Source organism: Hemitrygon akajei, chromosome 5 (assembly GCF_048418815.1).
Source record: "Hemitrygon akajei chromosome 5, sHemAka1.3, whole genome shotgun sequence".
In the NCBI taxonomy this organism is placed as follows: domain Eukaryota; kingdom Metazoa; phylum Chordata; class Chondrichthyes; order Myliobatiformes; family Dasyatidae; genus Hemitrygon; species Hemitrygon akajei.
The window spans coordinates 94,938,383-94,962,523 of record NC_133128.1 but is presented as its reverse complement, the minus strand read 5'-3'; the positions used below and the strand labels follow the sequence as shown (position 1 = coordinate 94,962,523).

The window sequence follows — 24,141 nt, the reverse complement described above, 5'->3', positions numbered from 1 at the left end:
TTAATGCTTTTTGAGATAGTGATTTAGATGTATATCATATTTTTTACTGAGTTAAGTATTGTATGTAATTAGTTTTGCTACAACAAGTGTATGGGACATTGGAAAAAAAAGTTGAATTTCCCCATGGGGATGAATAAAGTATCTATCTATCTATCTTTGAGGAGGTAACCAGGCATATAGATGAGGGTAGTGCAGTGGATGTGATCTACATAGATTTTAGTAAGGCATTTGACAAGGTTCCACATGGTAGTCTTATTAAGAAAGTCAGAAGGCATGGGATCCAGGGAAGTTTGGCCAGGTGGATTCAGAATTGGCTTGCCTGCAGAAGGCAGAGGGTCGTGGTGGAAGGAGTACATTCAGATTGGAGGGTTGTGACTAGTGGTGTCCCACAAGGATCTGTTCTGGGACCTCTACTTTTTGTGGTTTTTATTAATGACCTGGATGTGGGGGTAGAAGGGTGGGTTGGCAAGTTTGCAGATGACACAAAGGTTGGTGGTGTTGTAGATAGTGTAGAGGATTGTTGAAGATTGCAGAGAAACATTGATAGGATGCAGAAGTGGGCTGAGAAGTGGCAGATGGAGTTCAACCCGGAGAAGTGTGAGGTGGTACACTTTGGAAGGACAAACTCCAAGGCAGAGTACAAAGTAAATGGCAGGATACTTGGTAGTGTAGAGGAGCAGAGGGATCTGGGGGTACATGTCCACAGATCCCTGAAAGTTGCCTCACAGGTAGATAGGGTAGTTAGAAAGCTTATGGGATGTTAGCTTTCATAAGTCGAAGGATAGTGTTTAAGAGTCACGATGTAATGATTCAGCTCTATAAAACTCTGGTTAGACCACACTTACTGTGTCAAGTTCTGGTCGCCTCACTATAGGAAGGATGTGGAAGCATTGGAAAGGGTAGAGAGGAGATTCACCAGGATGCTGCCTGGTTTAGTGAGTATGGATCATGATCAGAGATTAAGGGAGCTAGGGCTTTACTCTTTGGCGAGAAGGAGGATGAGAGGAGGCATGATAGAGGTGTACAAGATATTAAGAGGAATAGATAGAGTGGATAGCCAGCACCTCTTCTCCAGGGCACCACTGCTCAGTACAAGAGGACATGGCTTTAAGGTAAGGAGATGGAAGTTCAAGGGGGATATTAGAGGAAGGTTTTTTACTCAGAGTGGTTGGTGCGTGGAATGCACTGCCTGAGTCAGTGGTGGAGGCAGATACACTAGTGAAGTTTAAGACACTACTAGACAAGTATATGGAGGAATTTAAGGTGGGGGGGGTTATATTGGAGGCAGGGTTTGAGGGTCAGCACAACATTGTGGGCCGAAGGGCCTGTAATGTGCTGTACTATTCTATGTTCTATTGAGAATATTCTATTAACTCATCCCCTGCTCTTCTCCTCCCCCCCCCCCCCCCCCAAATAACACAGACACTGAGAAGCCGTTTGGGAGGCAAGTTTTGGGCATGTGTAAAATTAACAGGGTTATTTTCATGGGTGACTTCAACTTCCCTAATATTGATCGATACCTCCTCAGTACAAAGGGTCAGATGGGTTGGAATTTGTTCTGTGTGAACAGGAAGGATTCCTGACATAGTCAAGCCCATGCTCTCTGGGCTGACTACCAGGAGAGCCCATGCTGGATTTGGTGCTAGGCAATGAACCCAAGTTGGTGACATATCTCTCAGCAGGTGAGCATTTCAGAGACACTGACCACAATTCCAAGCTCTGCCACAGACTTGGAGAGGGATAGGAGCAGACCGTAAGATAAAGTATTTAATTAGGGGAAGACAAATGGTGATGCTATTAGACAGGGACTTGGGAGCATAAGTTGAGACCAGATGTACTCAGGGAAGTGCACAACAGAAATGTGAAAGCTGTTAAAGAACCCTTGCATGGGGTTTTGGATAGGTTTTTTCCATTGAAGTAGGGAAAAGGATGGTAGGATGGAACATCTTGTCAAGAGGAAGAAAGATTGCTTAAGGTTTAAGAAGCAAGAATCAGACAGTGCTCATTGAAAATTACAAGGTATCTAGGAAGGAGCTGAAGAATTGTCTTAGAGCTAGAAGGGAGCATGAGAAGGCTTTGGCAAGTAGGGTTAAGGAAAACTCCATGGCATTCTACACATAAGTGAAGAACAAGTGGATGACTAGAGTGAGGGTATTATTGATTAGGTGTTAGAGGTAGGGGCGGTTCTTAATGACTACCTCGGTATTCACCAGTGAAAGGGACCGTGACGAATGTGTCGTGAGCATTGAATGGGCTGATATACTGAACAATATCGATCCTAAGAAAGATGTGCTATATATCCCAGGAAGTGAGGGAAGAGATTGCGGCGCCTTTGGTATGAACTTTGCATCCTCACTGGCTATAACTGTAGTGACAAAGGGTTGGAGAGTGGCAAATGTTATTCCTTTGTTCAAGTAGGTAATGGTGATAATCCAGGGAACTATAGACCAGTCTTTTGTCAGTAGTGGGCAAACCATTGGAGTGGATTCTTAGGGACAGGGTTTGTGAGCATTTGGAGAAGCATACTATGATTAGGGATAGTCAACATGGCTTTGTGAGAGGCAGGTTTGTGTTTCACTAGCTTGATTGAATTCTTTGGAATTGAGAAAACATTGAAAGCAGAGCAGTTGATGTGGAGTACATGGATTTTAATGAAGCATTTGACAAGGTTCCTCATGGTAGGTTTATTCAGAAACCTATTCATGGTAGGGACCCAGAGACACTTTGCTGTGTGGATACAGTATTGGCTTGCCTACAGAAGATGAGGAGTGGCAGATAGAGTGCAATGACCAATGGTGTTCCACAGGGATCTGTCCTCTCACCCCCCCCCCCCCCCCAGCTCCTTTTGTTTTAGCAAATGTTCTGTTGAGGAAGTTGATGGGTGGGTTAGAAGTCTTCAGATGGTGTGAAGGTTTGCAATGCTGTTGATAGTGTTGAAGGTTGATAGGTTACAAATGTACATTGATAGGATGCAGAACTGTGTTGAGAAGTGGCAGATGGATTTCAATCTGGAAAAGTGTGTAGTGCTGCACTTTGGAAGGTAAAAATTGAAGGCAATATAGTGACAGGATTCTTAGCATTGTGGAGGAACAGAGGGATCACATTTCATGTCCATTGATCTGTAAACATTACTGTGCAAGTTGATAAGGTGGTTAAGGTATATCATGCATTGGCCTTCATTAGTTGGAGGATTAATTTCAAGAACCATGATGTAATATTGCAGATCTATAAAATTCTGTTTAGATCACATAGAATATTTATACAATTCTGCTTGCCTCCTTATACGAAGGACTTGGAAGCTGTAGAGAGGGCACAGAAATGGTCTACCACCATGCTGTCTGGATTAGCGAGCATGTCTTATGATAGATTGTGCATCTCTTTGGAGCGAAGGAGGGCGTGAGGTGATATCATAGCGTGTAGAAGATGAGGCATAAATCAAGTGAACAGCCAGAGACTTTTCTCCAGGATGGAAATGGCTAATACAAGGGGACATAACTTTTAAGGTGTTTGGATGAAGGTATAGGGGTGATTTCAGAGGTAATTTTCTTTTACTCAATGGTAGATGCAGATGCTAGTGGGTGATAAGTGATATGAGAAAAGGAACAAAGATGGGAGAATGATGGACAATGAGGAGGTGGTTGCAGCTGGAGGAGGAGAGATATGAGAAAACAAACAGATGGGAGAATTGGAAGGGGAGTGGGGGACATGGGAAGCAAAGGTTAACTGAAACTGAAAAATTCAACCTCTGTACCATTGAGTTGGCAATTGCTGGATCACCTATTCGGTCATGCACCCACTGTGGAAAAAGAAAATTAATTCCTGCTATGAGCACTCACCAGAATAACCTGATGAGAGAACTCCTGTCTAAAATGTTAAATCTGTTTCTCTTTGCAGGTGCAGTCTGACTTGCTGACAATTTTCAGCATTATCTGTTTTTATTTCAGTTTTCTAGTATCTGCAGTTTTTTAAAAACATGATCTAGTTAGAAGGATGGGTGTGGATGCAGTCAGTGTAAACCTTTTACAAATAGTTGTGTATTTTACAGGCAACAGCTCTATGTTGTACACCTTTTTAAAAAAAATGTTTCTGTTGAGCTTGTGTTTCATCATCAACCACTCATAAATTTCAGTGTGTTTTGATATTCTGGTACTGCATTCAGCTGTCACGTTGACTGTTCTATTATTATTTATGTTACAGACTTGGGCATTAGGGTCAGAATGCTTTGGGCATTTCAGTGATGGATTTTGTAAAAAAAAAATTAATAATAAATGGAAACAAACAGTCATGAGCAAGATTCTGATATTGGTAAATAAGGACTCTGAAAGGTATTTTGCTAAACTTCTGATTGTTGGTAAAGTCATAACACAAATGATATACATTTGAAAATAGAAATATAGTTTATATAAATTGTTGAATAGGCAAAATGTCGTATAATTTGGACCATCTAATTTGTCATTTAAACTAAAGGCTTCCAAAATAATATCATTGAAAAGTCACTGGAACGGTTTCAACTTGGCGAAGCTCAAGAGGAGGTTAATGATTTCAAAAATTGTAAAATATTTGACAGTGAAAGAGGGGAGATTGCCTTTGATGGGGTTAGAAAATGCCTTTACACTGAAATTATGAGTTTGGTGTTTACTAGTTCCTGAAACATGAAATGAATTTCATGAATATTTTAACTTGCATGGTATGTCTTTCACACGTCAATTACTATATCAGAAGTAGAACCTCCTTTGGTTACCTTATTTATAGATACTAAATCATCAGTATTGTAGCTTATTGGAATTGGTTTATTATTGTCACATGTACCAAGGTGCAGTGAAAATCTTGTCCGTACTGTTCATACAGATCAGACGGGGTATTGAACACTGGTAGAACAAGGTAAAACAATTACAAACCCCATTTCCAGAAAAGTTGGGATATTTTCCAAAATGCAATAAAAACAAAAATCTGTGATATGTTAATTCACGCGAACCCTTATTTAACTGACAAAAGTACAAAGAAAAGATTTTCAATAGTTTTACTAACCAACTTAATTGTATTTTGTAAATATACACAAATTTAGAATTTGATGGCAGCAACACACTCAACAAAAGCTGGGACAGAATTAAAATAAGATTGAAAAGTGCACAGAATATTCAAGTGACACCAGTTTGGAAGACTCCACATTAAGCAGGCTAATTGGTAGCAGGTGAGGTATCATGACTGGGTATAAAAGTAGCGTCCATCAAAGGCTCAGTCTTTGCAAGCAAGGATGGGTCGTGGCTCACCCCTTTGTGCCAAAATTTGTGAGAGAATTGTTAGTCAGTTCAAAAGGAACATTTCCCAACGCAAGATTGCAGAGAATTTAGGTCTTTCAACATCTACAGTGCGTAAAGGGCAAGGTCGGAAACCACTGTTGAATGCGCATGATCTTTGAGCCCTCTGGCGGCACTGCCTAAGAAACCGTCATGCTACTGTGACAATTATAGCCACCTGGGCTCGGGAGTACTTCGGAAAACCATTGTCACTTAACACAGTCCATCGCTGCATCCAGAAATGCAACTTGAAACTGTATTACGCAAGGAGGAAGCCATACATCAACTCTATGCAGAAACACCGGCGAGTTCTCTGGGCCCGAGCTCATCTCAGATGGACCGAAAGACTGTGGAACCGTGTGCTGTGGTCAGATGAGTCCACATTTCAGCTAGTTTTCGGAAAAAACGGGCGTCGAGTTCTCCGTGCCAAAGATGAAAATGACCATCCTGATTGTTATCAGTGAAAGGTGCAAAAGCCAGCATCTGTGATGGTATGGGGGTGCATCAGTGCCCACGGCATGGGTGAGTTGCATGTATGTGAAGGTACCATTGACTCTGAGGTGTATATTAGGATTTTAGAGAGACATATGTTGCCATCAAGGTGACGTCTCTTCCCAGGACGTCCATGCTTATTTCAGCAGGACAATGCCAGACCACATTCTGCACAGGCTACAACAGCGTGGCTTTGTAGACACAGAGTCCATGTGCTTGACTGGCCTGCTGCCAGTCCAGATCTATCTCCTATTGAAAATGTATGGCGCATCATAAGAGGAGAATCAGACAACGGAGACCACGGACTGTTAAGCAGCTGAAGTCTTATATCAAGCAAGAATGGACAAAATTTCCAATTGCAAATCTACTACAATTAGTATCCTCAGTTCCAAAACGATTAAAAAGTGTTATTAAAAGGAAAGGTGATGTAACACAATGGTAAACATGCCTCTGTCCCAACTTTTGTTGAGTGTGTTGCAGCCATCAAATTCTAAATTTGTGTATATTTACAAAATACAATTAAGTTGGTCAGTAAAACTATTGAAAAGCTTTTCTTTGTACTTTTGTCAGTTAAATAAAGGTTCACGTGAATTAACATCACAGATTTTTGTTTTTATTGCATTTTGGAAAATATCCCAACTTTTCTGGAAATGGGGTTTGTAACATGTAACAGCAGTGAAGTGCAGTACAGGTAAACAACAAGGTGCAAAGTGATAACAACATAGATCGTGAAGTCAAGAGTCCATCTTGCCATACCAGGGAACCATTCAATATACTTATACCAGTGGGTAGAATTATGCTTGAGCATGTGCTTTCAGGTCTGATGATGAAGGGGGTCTTTAATTATGCTTCCTGTTTTATTGAAGCAATGAGAAGTATTGAGAGTCCATTGGAGGGGAGACTGCTTTCTGTGATGTGCAGGCTCTTGTGGTCTCATGCAGTTGCCAGGTAGGATGCTCTAAGGAAGTTTCAGTGGGATGTGCCAGATTTATTTAGCTTCTCAAGGAAGTAGAAGTAGACGTGAGCTTTCTTGGCCATAGTGTCTCTGTCACTGAATCAGGATGGGCTGTCTGATGGTTCACTCCTAGTAACTGAAGCTCTCAACCTTCTCAACCTCAACACTTGATTTATGCAGGAGCATGTGCCCCCCCCCCCTCCTTTCCTGAAGTTGCTGACCAGCTACTTTATTTTGCTCACTGACTTTGAGGGAAAGGTTATCATGACACCATGTTATTAAGCCCTCTATTTCCTTCCTGTATTCATTTTGCTTGTTTAAAAATCATCTTATCATCATTGGATACGAGATTACTAGAGCTGCAGCTTGATGAACTTTGGCTCATATGGGAAACTGAGGAGCTGAGATGGGAGCTACAGGGAGGGAGTTGCCCCTGAATTGCTGGTTGACTGTCAGGAGAGGGAAAAGAAATGGGCAGCCAGTACAGATTACCACTGTCATTGTTACCGTTAATAGTAAACATACCATTTTGGATACTTTTTTGGGGGGGGTGGGGTAGCTACCTAGGGAAGCCTCAGCAATTGGGTCTCTGGAGGTAAGGAGGAGGGAGAAGAGGACTGCAGTAATGTCAGGGGATTTCATAGTTAGAGGAGTGGACATGAAGTATACTGTGGATGCGATAAAGACACCCAGATAGCAAATTGCCTCCCAGGATGCCATAATCAGGGACATCTCAGATTGGGTCCACAGCATTCTAAAGTGGTGGGTGCACAGCCAGAAATCTTGTACATATTGGCAAAAAGGCAGGAAAAGGGAGGAGGTACTGAAGAGAGAATTTGGGGAACTGAAAAACAGAACCTCTAGGGTGGTACTCCCTGGATTGCTTCTTGTGCCGCATGCCAGTGAGGGTAGGAATAGGATGATTTGGCAGGTGAATCTGTGGCTGAGGAACTGGTGTAGGGAGCAGGGTTTTCAAATATCTGGAACATCGGGTCTCTTCAGGGGAAAGTGTAACCCGTACAAAAGGGATGGGTTCACCTAAACCCGAAGGGGACCCATGTGCTTGTGGCAGATTTGCTTGAACTGTTGGGGATAAAAGGGCAAAATTGAGAAAGAATTTGTAGAATGCCTATGAAATGGCTTTTTAGAGCAGCTTGTGGTTGAGCCCACTAGGGGATTGGGTGTCGTGTGATAAACCAGATTTGATTAGAGAGCTTAAGATAAAGGAACAGTTAGCACGATCATAATATTCAAGGTTCAAAAACTTTATTGTCATTCTAATCGTACATCAGCTCTGCAGGGCAAAATGAGACAGTGTTTCCCAGGAGCAGTGCAATCATAACAAACACAACACTAAATAATAAACATAACAATAAATAGTAAAACACAACAGCCACATGTCAGTTAAAAACAATTTATAAGTGTCCAGTGCAAGTTAAAAGTGTCCAAAGCAGATTCAGGTAGAGCAGCTATTTAGCAGTCTGACTGCCTGTGAGAGGAAGCTGTTTAGTAGCCTTGTGGTTTTAGTTTTGATGCTCTTGTAAAGTTTACCTGATGGCAGAAGAACAGAATTCATGGAGAGGGTGTGAGGGATCTTTAATGATGTATCGTGTCTTCTGGAAGCATCGACTCTGAAAGAGGTCTTGGGCAGAAGGTAGGGAGACCCCAATAACCTTCTCTGCTCCCCTAACCACCCTCTGCAAGGCTTTTTTGTCGGCAGCACTGCAGCTGGAGTACCAGGTTGTGATGCAAAAGGTCAGCACACTCTCAACCACACCTCTGTAGAATGTAGTTAAGATGTTAGTGGGGAGTGATGCTTGTTTAAGCTTCCTCATAAAGTGCAATCTCTGCTGGGCTTGTTTCACAATCCCAGTGGTGTTCCTGGACCAGATGAGATTGTCCGAGATCTGCACCCCAAGGAACTTGATGTTTTCCACTCTCTTCACTGTGGAGCTGCTGATGCTAAGAGGTGTGTGCTCAGGCTGAGACCGTCTGAAATCAACGATCATCTCCTTGGTTTTGGTGACATTAAGCATCAAGTTGTTGTCACTGCACCAGCTCTCTAGGTGTTTGACCTCCTGCCTGTACATTGTTTCATCATTTTTGCTGATGAGCCCCACCACTGTGGTATCATCAGCAAATTTAATGATCAGGTTCCCCTTGAATCTGGCTGCACAGTCATGTGTTAGCAGCGTAAACAGCAATGGGCTAAGCACACAGCCTTGTGGGGATCCAGTGCTCAGTGTGATGGAGTCAGAGATGTTCCTGCCAACACGGACTGACTGTGGTCTCTCTGTCAAGAAATCCAGAATCCAGCGACACATGGCAGTGTTAAGGCCAAGCAGCGGCAGTTTCTCCACTAACCTCTGCAGGATGATGGTATTGAACACTGAACTGAAATCAATGTACAGGATTCTGGCATAAGTGTCTTTGTTGTCCAAGTGAGAGAGAACTGTGTGCAGTGTGATGGATATTGCGTCCTCCGTAGAGCGATTTGGACGATAAGCAAACTGTAGAGGATCCAGCGATGAGGGGAGGCTGGCTGTGATATGAGGCTTGACAAGCCATTCAAAACATTTCATCACTATGGGGGTCAGGGCGACGGGACAGTAATCATTCAGACAGGCTACAACTGATTTATTTGTTACAGGGATGATTGTGGAGGTTTTGAAGCATCTGGGGACAATAGCTTGACTAAGGGAGATGTTGAAAATGTCTGTCAGGACATCTGCTAATACATCAGCACATTCCTTGAGCACACATCCATGGATGTTGCTGGGACCTCCCGCTTTTCGTGTGTTAACCCTGGCAAGGGTCCTCCGTATTTGCTCTGAATCAATGATTGGAGCCGGCTGGTCAGATGGTAAGAAGGGACTGGCTCTCCCCGTTGCTGTAGTGTTCGATGCATCGAAGCATGCAAAGAATTTGTTAAGCCTGTTAGGAAGAGACGTGTCGCTGTCATCAGTTTTCTGCCTGATCTTGTAGTCTGTCAGAGCTTTAATTCCTTGCCACATCCGTCTGGTGTCACCTGTGTCACAGAAGTGTCCATGTATTTTGCCCGCGTAGGCCCTTTTCCCTTTCCTGATCCCTAGTGAAAGCACAGTCCTGGCTGAGCGAAGCGCACTCCTGTCCCCCGATCTGTAGGCTGTGTCATGGGCCTTCAGTAGTGAACGCACCTCTGTTGTCATCCATGGCTTTTTATAACCACGTGCGGTGAAGGTTTTCATCACAGTGACATCCTCCGTGCATTTGGCTATGTAGCTGATTACTGCCTCCGCATACTCCTCAATGTCTATATGGTCATCATAGGAGGCTGCTGTTTTGAATATGTCCCAGTCTGTGTGCAAAAAACAGTCTTGTAGTGCTGAGGCTGCTCCTTTTGGCCAGACCCTTATGTCTTTTCTCTGCTCTCACACGTTTAAGCAGTGGTTTATATGCTGGTGTTAACATGACAGGTATGTGGTCAGAGTGGCCAAGATGGGGGCGGGGGGCTGCTTTGTATGCCTGTGGTGTGTTTGTATAAACCAAGTCCAGTGTGTTGTCTCCCCTGGTTTTGAAATCCACATATTGCAGGAATTTGGGGAACACAGTCTTTAAGCTGGTGTGGTTAAAGACCCCATCAATCACCACAAGGCTGTCAGGATATGTAGTCAGTAGCTCACTGATGGCTTCATGTAGGCCTCCCAGTGCTTCGTTAGCATTAGCCTCAGCATTGGCACTGGGAGCTACGTAAACAGCTGCCACAAGCATGATGGTGAATTCCCTCGGCAGACAGAACGGCCGGCATTTCACAATGAGAAATTCAGCCAGCGGTGAGCAGTGTTTAGCAGCTACTGTAGCATTCACACACCAGTCTTTGTTTATATAAATACACAGACCTCCTCCTCGGCTCTTATCGGAGCTAGCTGCCTCTCTGTCCACACGAAACGATGTCATTCCCTCTAGCTGTATCGCCGTGTCCGGTATGTTGTCGTGGAGCCAGGATTCCGTTAAGACATACACACAGCAGTCTTTAAATTCCTTGTGTGTTTCTCTCAGCAGACGCAGCTCATCCAGCTTGTTGTCGATGGAGCGGACATTTGAGAGCAGGAGGGACGGTACCGCTGGCCTGGTGGGGTTAGCTTTTATCCTGGCATGGATGCCGGCCCTCTTACCCCTCCTCTGTCTTCTCTCACAGCGCTTTCGCTTCCTCCTCCCTCGGGAAGCAACTGGCTTGGTAGCGGATAGTAGTCCGTAGCGGTGTAAACTGTCCATGTCATACCAGAACTTGTCAGTTTTTCCGACATAGTATGCCCTGAGGTTAACGAGCATATTCTGACTGTATGTTATGTGTCTAGGACAAACAGAACAAACACTAGATACACTTATCACTCCATGTGTGCCGCCATCTTGTTCACAGAAATGACAGAAATCTCCCTGTAATTTTAAAGGGAGAAGCTAATGTCAAATGTATCAGTATTACAGTGAAGTAAAGGGAATTACAGAGGTATGAGAGAGGAGCTGGCCAATGTTGATTGGAAGGGGACATCAGTAGGGATGTTAGCAGAGCAACAATGGCAGCGGTTTCTGGGAGCAACTCGGAAGGTACAGGATAGATACATCCCAAAGAGAAGTAATATTCTAAAGCCAGGATGACACAAGGGAAATGAAAGCCAACATAAAAGCAAAAGCGAGGGCATATAATAGAGCAGAAGCTAGTGGGAATTTAGAGGATTGGGAATCTTTTAAAAACCAACAGAAGACAACTGAAAAAGCCATAAGGAGGGAAAAGATGAAACCTGAAGCCAATAATATCAAAGAGGATACAACAAGGTTTTTTCAGCTTTATGAAGAGTAAAAGAGGTGTGAGTAGATATCAGACTACTTAAAAATGATGGTGGAGAGGTAGTTATGGGGGAACAAGGAAATGGTGTACAGACTGAATAAATATTTTGCATCAGTCTTCAATGTGGAAGACCCTAGCAGTATACCAGAAGTTTGAAAATATCAGGGGGCAGAGGTGAGTGAAGTTGCTATTGCTAGGGAGAAGGTGCTTGGGAAGCTGAAAGGTCTGAAGGTAGATAAGTCACCTGGACCAGATGAGCTACACCAAAGGGTTCTGAAAGAGGTAGCTGAAGATACTGTGGAGACATTAGTAATGATCTTTCAAGAGTCAACGGATTCTGGCATTGTTCCCGAGCAGTAAAAATTGCAAAAGTCAGTTAACTCTTCAAGAAGAAAGGAAGAGTGGTAAGATGTTGGAGTCAATTGTTAAGTATAAGGTTTCGGGACCCCTGGAGGGACTTGGTAAAGTCAGCATGGTTTCCTTGAGGGAAAATCTTACCTGATAAATCTGTTGGAACTCCTTGAGGAAATAACAAGCAGGCTAGACTTAGGAGAGTCAGTGGATGTTGTGTACTGTGCTCGGATTTTCAGAAGGCTTTTGACAAGGTGTTGTACTTGGAGGCTGCTACAAGATATGAGCCCGTGATATTTCAGGAAAGATACTAGCATGGATAGAGCATTCACTGATTGGCAGGAGGCAAAGAGAGGAAATAAAGGGATTGTGGCTGTTGGTGACAAGTGGTGTCCTGCAGGGACCATGTTGGGACCACTTGTTTTTTCATTGTATGTCAATGATTTGGGTGACATAATTCATGACTTTGTGGCCAAGTTTGCAGACAATAAGTAGGTAGTGTAGAGGAAGCAGGGAGGCTGCAGAAGGGCTTGGGCAGATTAGGAGAATTGGCAATGAAATGGCAGATGCAACACAGTATCAGGAAGTGTTTGGCCATGCACGTTGACAGAAAGAATAAAAGCATAGACTATTTTTCTAAACGGGAAGAAAGTTCAAAAATCAAAGGTGCAAAGGGACTTGGTAATCCTCGTGGAGGTTAATTTGCAAGTTGAGTCAGTGGGAAGGAAGGCAAAGGCAACGTTAGCAGTCATCTTGAGAGGACAAGAATTTAAAAACAAGGACGTAATGCTGAGCCGTTATAAGGCACTGGTGATGCCTCAGAGTATTGTGAGCAGTTTTGGACCCCTTATCTAAGAAGGGATGTGCTGACATTGGAGAGGGTTCAAAGGATGTTCACGAAAATGATTCTGGGTATGAAAAGCTTATCATATGAGGAGTGTTTGATGGCTCTGGGCCTGTACTTGCTGATATTTAGAAGAATGTAGGGTGAGGGGTTGGAAGTCTCATTGAAACCTGTTGAATGTTGAAAGGTTGGATAAAGTGGATGTGGAGAGAATATTCCTAATGTGGGGGAGTCTAGGACCAGAGGGCACAAACTCAATGTAAAGTGGCATCTAGTTAGAATGGAGATCAGATGTTTTGGTAGCTTAAGATGATGAATCTGTGGAATTCATTGCCACAGATGGCATCGGGCAGAGGTTGATAGATTCTTGGTAAGTCAAGTTGTGAAAGGTTATGGGGAGAAGACAGGAGAATGAGGTGGGGAGGGAAATAGATCAGTCATAATCAAATGGCAGAGCAGATTCCATAGGTTGAATGGCCTCATTCTGCTCCTATGTATTATTATCCTATGGTTTACTTCCCTCCTGAATTACATATATATAGAATGCAATATTTTTTGGTTTGCCATTCAAGTGCACTGCTTGATTTGGAATGTAAAGACACAGATTTCTGGCATGATTCACATGCAATCAGAAAATGTCATGTTAGCATGCATTAGCTTTTCATGTAGAACTGTGGATTTGTTGCACAGTTAATTGTCTGGGGGATATTCGGATATAAACTTTCTAACCTTCATATCAATAACAATTTTAAAAAATACAATGTAGTTCAACTGCATTTCAGACGAAGTGTAATATCTTCCCAGTAATGATTTGGGCTAAATAACCCAATTTTCTCTTCCCTTTCACAGAATACTGCAGTTATTCCTTGAATCTGCAAGGATCATTCTACAGTATAGAACATTTATCTGATATTTCTTGGCACAATTTATAAAAAAAAACTTGAATGTAGAGAATTAGTTCTAGGGTATATATCAACTTTTAATCCTGCTAAGTTTGTTAGTATATTTGTTACAGTGTGTGTGTATAAAATAAAAAAAATCTTTCTCCTTGCTAATCTATTGTTTTCTCATTATTTCCATGCTTTTTGTAACTTTACTATAAACTGGACAAAGTATCCACCAAATCCTTTAACAATTTTCTTACCACTAAAATTTTTTCTGTTTACCAAGTTTACTTCTGCTTTCTTTGAGTTGTTTCCTCTCTACTTCAATGTGCTGCTTGATCTGTATGAACAATATGCAAAGGGAGCTTCTTACCGCATCTTGGTACACATGACAATAATTCATTAGAGATACAGTGCGGAATAGGTCCTTCCAGCCTTTCAAACTGTGCTGTCCAGCAACCTCTGATTTAACCCAAACCTAATCACAGGATAAGTTGCAATGACCTATTAACCTTTTAGCTGGTACGTCTTTGGATTGTGGGAGGAAACCAGAGAATACCCATAGGGAGGACACTTGAGTTTGAACTCCGAACTCCAACTGTGATAGTATCGCACTAGTCTCTACGCTACTGTGAAGACCAAATAATATTCTGATTCCAAGAAGGTACAATATTGATGAACTAATATCTGGCATATGAATTAGCATATTTACTTTGAAACTAATGGCATTATGATCACTAGATGCAAAGTGTTCCCATACACAAATTCCTGTCACCTGTCCTGTCTCATTCTCTAATACCAGATCAAGTATCCATAAGACTATAAGATATAGGAGCAGAATTAGGCCATTTGACCCATCGAGTCAGCTCTGCCATTTTATCATGGTTGCTCCGATTTTCTAGTCTCCTGGCTTCTTCTTGTATCCCTTCATGTTCTGACCAGTCGTGAGAGTGTCACACACTCTCTCAGGACTTCTTCATACTGATTCTAGTCCTTCTAGTCTTTTTACAGTATGGGAGTTCAGTCAATATCTGAAAAGTTAAAATCACCTACAATAGCAACCCCTGTGTTTCTTGCAACAGTCTGTTATCTCTCTACAGATTTGTTACTCAAAATCCCATGGACTATTTGGTGGTCATACATTGTTTATTCCTCAGTTCTACCCATAGTTCAGTCTGTGCTGACTGAGTATTGCTGTGATAAATTCCCTGACTAGTAACTCCATCCCTCCTCATATAATCTCTCCTGGAATATTGAGCTGCCAGTCCTGCAACGAAGTTCACTAATGGCTGTAATATCATAATTCCATGCCCTGAGGTCATCGGCCTTTCCTCCATTACTTCCATTGAAGTTTATGCAGCTCAGGACATTAGTTGCCCAATGCTTAAAGCTGTTCAGTGCCTATAAAATGTATTCAACCCCCTTGGAAGTTCTCATGATTTATTATTTTACAACATTGAATCATAGTGGATTTAATTTGGCTTTTTTTGACATTGCTCAACAGAAAAATACTCTGTGTCAAAGTGAAAACAGATCTCTACAAAGTGATCAAAATTAATTACAGATATAAAACACAATAAATCGACTGCATAAGCATTCACCCCCTTCAAGTCAGCATTTAGTAAATGTGCCCTTGGCAGCAATTACAGCCTTGAGTCTGTGCAAATAGGTCTCTATAAGCTTTGCACATCTGGACACTGCAATTTTTCCCCATTCTTCTTTACAAAACTGCTCAAGCTCTGTCAGATTGCATGGGGAATGCGAATGATCAGCCCTTTTCGAGTCCAGCCACATATTCTCAATTGGATTGAGGTCTTGACTCTGACTTGGCTACTCCAGGACATTAATCCATTGTTGTGTAGCTTTGGCTTTAGGCTTGGGTCATTGTTTTGTTGGAAGACTAACTCCCAACTCTCAGTTCTCTTGCAGACTTTTCAGGTTTTCCTCCAGGAATTCCATGTATTTTGCTGCATTCATTTTACCCTCTACCTTCATAAACCTCACAAGGCCTGCTTCAGTGAAGCATCCCCACAGCATGACGCAGCCACCACTGTGCTTCATGGTAGGGATGGTGTGTTTTTGATGATGTCTGGTGTTTGACGTGCCAAATAGTGGGTTTAGTCAGATGGCCAAAAGGCTCAGTTTTGGTTTCACCAGACCACAGAACCTTCCAGCTGATTTCAGAGTCTCTCACGTGCCTTCTGGCAAACTCTAGCTGAGATTTAATGTAAATTTTTTCAACAGTGGCTTTCTCTTTGCCATGCTCCCAAAAAATTGTGTCTGGTGAAGCACTTGGGTAACAGTTGTTGTATGTGCAGTCTCTCCCATCTTAGCCACTGAAGCTTGTAACTCCTCCAGAGTTATCATGGGTCTCTTGGTAGCCTCCTTAACTAGTGCCCTTCTTGCATTGTCAGTCAGTTTTTGAGGATGGCCTGCTTTAAGCAGATTAACAGCTGTGCCATATTCTTTTCATTTGTTGATTACCGTAGATTCCGGACTACAGAGCGCACCTGATTAAAAGCCGCTGGCTCTAATTTTAGAAATAAAATCAATTTTTTAATTGTAAAGGCCGCACCGGATTTTTGGCCGCAGGTGTCCCACGTTGTAATATGAGATATTTACACAGAAAGATATTACACGTGAGGATTTTTTAACTTTTAATTAAATCCATATGGTAACAAACAAATATATATTGCAAATGCTTTTTTTCGAACCGTGCCTGTAATACGGCTACTTTTAAATATACATACGTATCGGTAACACAAATTACGTTGCATATACTTTTTTACTGAACAGCACGAACAACATTCCAATATCTCCTAGCGACTGGTAAAAATATATATACTGCAGCCTACCAGGAAAAGTTATTGATCGCCTTTAACTTAAAAGCAGCGTTTTCGCTCGGGTCTGATGAGCTCGCGTAACGCGATCGGGTCTAATCGGGTCTGACGCGCTCGGGTCTGATGCGCTCGCGTAATGCCCCCACCTTCCCGTATATATCCCACAAGACGCGGCGAAACCGGGTGTGACGTCATAGCATCCCGGGATGTAGTACAGAAAACAAATATAGTTAAAACACTTCTAACTTTAACTAACAAATGAATTACTAAGCGAAAATATTATAAACTAAGTAACTGCCATAAAGGCAGCACAATGCTTTTCTTCGAGTGTTTTCCATGTTGATGAGGGTGAGTACAAATGACTGATTTACAATAATTTAATTGTGAAAGTGTGCTTGATTTATCGTACAATTTCATTGGACCTCTGTGAACTACTCATCAATTTTATTGGTCTACTGTTACGAGGCAAAATGTTTACGAGGCGGCATGAAAAAAAACCATTTATTAACCGCTCTGGATTAAAGGCCGCAGAGTTCAAAGCTGTTCAAAATGTGGGAAAAAAGTAGCGGCTTATAATCCGGAATCTACGGTATTGACTTGCCAGTACTCCAAGGCATATTCAGAGACTTTAAAATTTTCTTGTCCATCTTTTCAATAACCTTTTCGTGGATTTGCTTGAAGTTTTTTGTCGTCTTGGTGTAGTTTTTACCATGATACTGACTCCCAGCAGTTGGACTCGGTGCCAGAGGCCTGATTGTTGTGACTTTCCTCTGCAAGGTCATCCTACCAACAGAATCCAAATTGGTATATCTGTTGTTTTGGGGTATGGCCACAGGGGTACTCTGCACTGGCTGTTTAACCCCTCTCCTATTATCACCCAGTCTCCTGTGTCCTGCACCTTGGGTGTGACTACCTCTCTATATGTCCTATCTATCAGCCCTCTAGCCTCCCGAATGATCCGGAGTTCATCCAGTTCTAGCTCCAACTCCTTAATTTGGAGTGTTAGAAGCTGCAGCTGGATGCAGGTGAAGTCGATATTTCCCTGCCTTCCAACATCCCCCAAGAAGAGCATTCCACTATCCTGCCCGGCATCTCTGCTGTTCTAACTGAGCAAATGTAAAGAAGGAAAATCAATAAATAAACTGTGGGGATGGGGTGGAAGATCTACCTACAGCTTTTTGCTGAAACCTCACCTTGTCAAAGCCTTACAATTACTGCTGCACAATGGCTGCTCTACTTGCCTCTGTCTCATTTTAAATTGTTCTTGCCAATCAATCCTGATCGCTGATTGGCCGCTCTTCAAAACACCAAACTGTCGAGAGTTCTTGCCTTATGTACTTAGTCAACAAACCTAAGTTTCTTCTCGCACTTTGGATCTAAGACTGGCTGCTGCTCAAAACTCATATCGTATATCAGTAACTTGCAAACTCCCAAAAAGTTCAGTGTAAAGGTATTTTCTGAGCCCAACTCATCTACAACAGAAGCAATTTTAAACTGTTATCTAATACCTTCACTCTCAAACATTCCACAATTTTTGAAATCATTAAAACTCCTGTTAGGTTTCTCAAGTGGAAATCTTTGGTCATTTTTTGTGTTTACAAGTCTGTAATTAACTTCCATAACTGCTTGTCAAAAGGTGCCACACATGAGGCTGCTTACCAAGTTAAGAGCTCTTGGTATTACAGGAAAGTTACTGGCATGGTTAGAGCATTGAGACAGTGAGTGGGAATAAAGGGATCTTTTCTGATTGGCTATCAGTGACTAATGATGTTCCACAGGGGTTGGTGTTGGGACTGCTTCTTTTTATGCTTTATATCAATGATTTAAATGGCTTTGTTGCCAAGTTTGCAGATGATATGAAGATTGGTGGAGGGGCAGGAAGTGTTGAAACGGGTCGGCTGCAGAAGGACTTGGACAGATTAGGGGAAAGGGCAAGAAAGTGGAAAATGAAATCCAGTGTTGGAAAATCTGTAGTGATGCACTTTGATCATAGAAATAAATGTGCAGACTTTTCTAAATGGGGAGAAAATCCAAAAATCTCAAATGCAAAGCGACTTGGGAGCCTTTGTGCAGAACACCCGAAAGGTTACCTGGCAAGTAGAGTTGGTGGTGAGGAAGGCAAATGAAATGTTAGCATTCATTTCAAGAGGTCTAGGATACAAGAGCAGGGATGTGATGCTGAGGCTTTATAAGGCACTGTTGAGGCCTCGCCTTGAGTATTGTGAACAGTTTTGGGCTCCTCATCTAAGAAAAGATGTGCTAGCATTGGAGAGGGTCCAGAGGAGGTTCGCAAGGATGATGCCAAAAATGAAACGTTTATCATATGAGGAACGTTTGATGGCTCAGGGTTTGTACTCGCTGAAATTTATAAGGATGAGAGGAGATCTCATTGAAACCTTTTGAATTTTGAAAGGCCTAGACAGAGTAGCTGTGGAAAGGATGTTTCCCATAGCGGGAGAGTCTAGGACAAGAGGGCACAACCTCAGGATAGAGGGGTGTCTATTTAAAACAAGAGAAATTTCTTTAGCCAGAGGGTAGTGAATTTGTGGAATTTATTACCACAGGCAGCTGTAAACCAGGTTTATCTGGCCATTGAGTGTTTGGGAGCACCAAGAGAATGAAAATATTGATCAAAATATACATAGTAAAGAGTTGTGAAATGCAGAGTAGGTAAACATAACCCAGCGGTCAGTCTGGGTTTATTGCTGCCATAAGGTTGGGGGAAGGGGGAGAGAGGAGGACCAAACAAACCAGCTGAGCCAATATCACAGATGGGTGGCTGATAGAAACTGAAATTCAATTGCTGGAAGTTGGTGCGTTCAGTAAGCCCAAAACACTTCAACATGCAGACAGTAGATTTGATGCTGTTCCTCAAACTTGTTTTGGGGCTCCTACATTGCAGGAAGCCAATGATCGATTGATCCAAGGGGGAGTAGGGTACAGAATTAGTGGCAGGCAACAGAAGTTTTGGGTTGCCCTGCGAACAAACCCCAGTTGTTTCACAAAGCAATTAACCAATCTGCATTTGTTTCCTCTGAAGTAGTGGCGGCCATATAGTGAAGAGTGAATTCAGAATTGGAATCGCGTTTATTATCACCATCTTGTATGATGTGAATATTGTTATTTGTAGCAGAAGTACAGTGCAGAGACACAATTGCTATAAATTACATAATGAATAGTGCAAAAGAAAAGGAATAATGAAGTGGTGTTCATGGAGTATTCAGAGGTCCTATGATGGGGTAGAAGCTGTTCTTGAATTGTTGACAGGCTCCTATATCTTCTCCCTGACAGTTGTAACAAATGGTCCTGTTCTTTCTGGTGAAGTTCTGAGCTTATTAAATGGTTTAAAAAGAAACGTCAGCATGGATCTACTTTTGGGGCTTCTCTGAAGTCTGGTCCCTGACAGTATTGTAAGTCTACATTTACATAGTATTGCATATTACCTGTGCTTGATTGCATGTAAAATTTTGTAATCTTTAAAGAAACACTGGGTGTGGAAGGTAGCCAAATAATGTAAACATTGGCTTAAGTTTTCATCTGTTATACATGACATTAGGTGATGGTTTGTGGCAGATATACTTTGCTACTTGATTAAGTTTGGGGTAGGAAAATATGTCAAGATTCTCGTTGTCGATTATGAGAAATGATTTTGCATGATTATCAGGTGTTAGCAGAGGCTTGTGTGCTTTTGAAAGGCAGTCATTCTGCCTCCAGGTCCTCTGGATGGCCTGGCGAAACTTCCCAAGACACACTTTTCAGCTCTACATTCCTCAACCGTTTTGTTAGTAAACTTCCGTCTAGTGTGAGGCTAAAACCTCATGTTGTGCCTTTTTATGCTAAGATGTGGGTAGGTGTATCTGCAATTTAAGTGTCGGGAAATGACAATCAAAAGAACCCAATCAGCCTCTTCTCAACAATTGGTGTCATTTTAGAGGCCATTATGGATCAAAAACTCAACTAGACCAACTTCACAGCTTCCAGGACACATTCAGTAGCATGAAATTTGCCTCCTGTGTCTGAAAAGCCTCTCCAACGACTTACTGAATGCTTCATACCTTGAATGGAATACTCTCTGCCAGCTTCAATGGCTGTAGCCAAAGCAAATCTGAGGTGCAAAGCATCAATCTGGGACAATATGTAAACCTTCATTAAAGATCTGGACTACAAGATGTACTGCAGAACGATTCCAGTGTTTGTCTAAGTCAGTGTCGTCTTCCACACAGAAGGACAAATGGGAAAAGGAGTGTTCATGCATCTTCCTTTCCTCATTATTGAATAAATCTTGTCGCAGTATATAGGAACACATTTGTAGTTCAAGGAAGCAGCATCTTCACAAGGGCTCTGAATGATTATTTATGTCAATTAAATCAATGTTCCAAAGTTAAACTTAAAGGATAAGATGCTCTTCACTGTGCTTTCTAAGGATTGAATAGCCTGCGCATTAATTCAACTCCTCTATTAAAATAATAGGTACTTTGTGGGATGATTATCTCTGGATTCACAGGAAAGACAGCACAAATGAGGGGAAAATATGGGACGGCTGTCATTTCTTCCTCAAACAAAGATTTAATTGTACAACCTTTGCATTTTTTTTTGCGATTGCAAGATGCTGCTGGGTTTTAAGATCATCAGATACAGCAGGTCCACCCCATCAGCAAGTTGCTCAATAGTGGCGGAACTGACTTGCTGTATACCATAACACCTGCTAAGCCACCCAAGGAGGAAGGTGTCACAATGTGCAGTATTGATGCGCTGTCCAACATAGAGTGTAAATGATTGTGTAACACGCTGTAAGGTTTCACTGCTAAGTCTAATGGAATGGCTTCTATGTAATGTTCCACTGCTGAAGTAATGGTTTCTCTGTAGCAGCAATGTTTGGGTTATGACTAGAGATAATGAGGCATGTTAGCTAATGAGGGGATGTTGTTCTTTCTTGTGTGTCTGGGAGCCAGGATTTCATGGTTTTTTGTCAGGGAGCGATGGGGAGGGAGAGGACGCAAATGGAGAGAGTTGGTAGACCACTGGGCGGAGTGGACTAAGGAGTGAGGGTCTGAGGGCCGGCTATGCTCGGAGGTCGATGGGAACAAATGAATGAACAGTGAGCTCTAATGTTGCGCAATAGACTGTTTCATGAGAATGAGCTCTTTTTTTGTTGTTTCTTTACTAATTATATAGTCAAATTAAGAATTATAAAGCTCAATCATTTAATCGCATATTGTGTACAGTTTGATTTTTTGCGGTCTGGGTTTGTAACTTGGCAGCACATCACACAGCATCCACACAAATGGGATTTCTCAGTTTGGTGGGGCCAGAGGCTGTTTTCCCCGAGACAACCATGGGCTGGTCAAACCTGAGGACCTGGATGTTAATCTTCTAAATGCAAGACTCTGTTGGACATTAGTAAAGAAGAATACTGCAAGTCTGGTTCACTGTCTGTTGGCGAGAACAATGGCGGGTGAGTGGATGGGTTTGAGAATTGCACTCACCAGGCCCATGTGCTGAAACATCGCCTGTTGCAGACGCCAGAGGCAGTGTGGCGCAGGTGGGTTGGAGATATGCCCTTCTCATCAGTGCTACCATCCAATGTTCTCGGAAGAAGACGAGCTGGATTGCATTAGTCTGCAGCTGCATTAGCATCGCATGTACTTGCGGAATCATGGTTCTGGGACAGCACCCCTTGCACCAACCACCATGACACTCAGGGACTTGGAAGATATTATTTTTTTGTGATTGTATTTTACTGCTATCGTAATTATATGTGCTTCGTGTGACTGTTGGTGTGTTTGCACCTAGGCCCTGGAGGAACAGTTTTGTTTGGCATGGTTGAATAACAATTAATCTTGAACTTGAAATTGCATTCCTCAAATGAAGGCAACTTTTTATATTTAAGTTGCACTTACATCGCACAAATTTGAAAGTTGTAACTGAAGTAGATATCTCCATGCTTGTTTCTGTAATTGCTGTTTGAGAACTCTCAAAATTCAATGGCAAATCCTTTGTTGGTTTAGATGTTGTTTTTCTCTGAAGAAATAGAGCAACAATCTTTTTGGATCTTGTCTGTGTGGTTGGTGTGAAACAAAGACTTCAACCTTAGAGTTTGGCACCTTTGATCACGTGCTCTAATTTCCTGTCATGGCAGTTTCTTTTGTGTGGCTCCAACTTTGAATCATATGTTTAAACACATGACATGTATTCAGAAGAAGCATTAGAGTTTTTCTCTTCTGAGTGGAGCAGCAAAAGCATTTGGATTATTCCACTTTTATATGGCAGTAGCTATTATTGTTGAATATACTCTTCCCAGTGATTGCAATATCAAGTTAAGTAATGCTGCCCAGTAAAAATGTGCAGCCTCGATTGACAATAACCGTCTGGGTATGAAAATTGCAGGTATTTGACCAATGATCAAATCTAGGTCAAGGATCATAGTCCATAAAACTATTTTGTGCTGTTGATATTTCCAATAAAACCTATTACCTTGTTTAATGTTTCTGGATTTCAATTGCATCATTATCATTTTTGATATGTGATTGTACAGTATAATCCAAAAGTGAGAATTAATCTTTCTGCTAAAAAGAACTTAAAAAAGGAGTGAGGGACTTCATTTTTGTTATATTTTTAAGTTGTACCAAAATATCCCATCTTCTCCAAATCATTGTAGGTTAATCTCGCCAGACTGTGGACGAAGCCAAGAGTACAATGTTGTGAGACCATTTTATCCGTCACATAATAGTGAGTCAAGAGGATTCAGTCAAAGCTCAGGAAGACCTACACAGTGGAGGGGACAACAGGAAAAATGGAATGAAACAGGCACTGCAGAATCAAGATCCGAAGTTGCACAATATGGTAACATTCATTATAAAGTTTTTGAGTATAGACAACCTTCGCCGATTGCAAGAAGAATGGAATCTGATCATGCGTTAGAGAGAAACTTTTACCCAGAGGAGAGAGAAGAAAATCGATCTCATGCCCTTCTTTCGAGATCTGCTGAAGAAAATCCATACCATGATCACGATGAGCGTCATGAGAGCAGTGGCTGGCACCATGAATGGCATCATGGTCACAGTGATCGTCACCATGGCCACAGTGAACGTCACCATGATCGTGATGTATGGCGTAATGACCACGACGACCAGCATTATAATCAGAGTGCAGAAACCTTGACTCGTTACAAGTTGTCTGATGAAAAGTCAAAGACTGTTAGAGGTGATTCACAATCCAACTGTTATGATCGACCTAGTACCACCACTTATGCCGGTGCAGAAAAGTGGCGTGACCCTGAAGGCTTCAGAAGTCACAGTTTACACGAGGAAAGGCACTCAAGTTCTTTACGGTCTCCTGGAAGACGGTCTGAAGAGTTTCTGGAAAGGAGCACCTACCAGAAGAGGTATTGGGATTGAACCATTAAGGATATTATGTTTTGGTATAGAACTTCAACGTTATAAATTGTTCTTTTATTTTTAGTTGAGAGTTTGAAATTGGGAAAACCCTTTGTCCTAATCTGAAAGTAAGAGTGTAGGTTTATATAAATGATCAACTCTTTAGTTGTTTTGAAATAGAACAGATTGGTGGCTACAAGCTGTGCCTTGGCATAGCGCAGTGTGGCTTTCAGAAGGATAAAGGGTTAAACTAGTAACCTGACACATCACTGCTTTC

At 42.0% G+C, this 24,141-nt stretch overlaps 1 protein-coding gene across 5 annotated transcripts in view; it reads left to right on the top strand.

The window, feature by feature from the left end:
- LOC140728004 (BCLAF1 and THRAP3 family member 3-like) overlaps window positions 1-24,141 on the top strand; it is a 55,358-nt gene that overhangs the window by 11,942 nt on the left and 19,275 nt on the right. For all 5 annotated transcript variants that reach the window (XM_073046086.1, XM_073046087.1, XM_073046084.1 and 2 more), the window contains exon 3: window positions 23,147-23,872. In XM_073046086.1, the coding sequence (XP_072902187.1) occupies window positions 23,147-23,872 (726 nt within the window). The remainder of the gene's footprint in view (window positions 1-23,146; window positions 23,873-24,141) is intronic.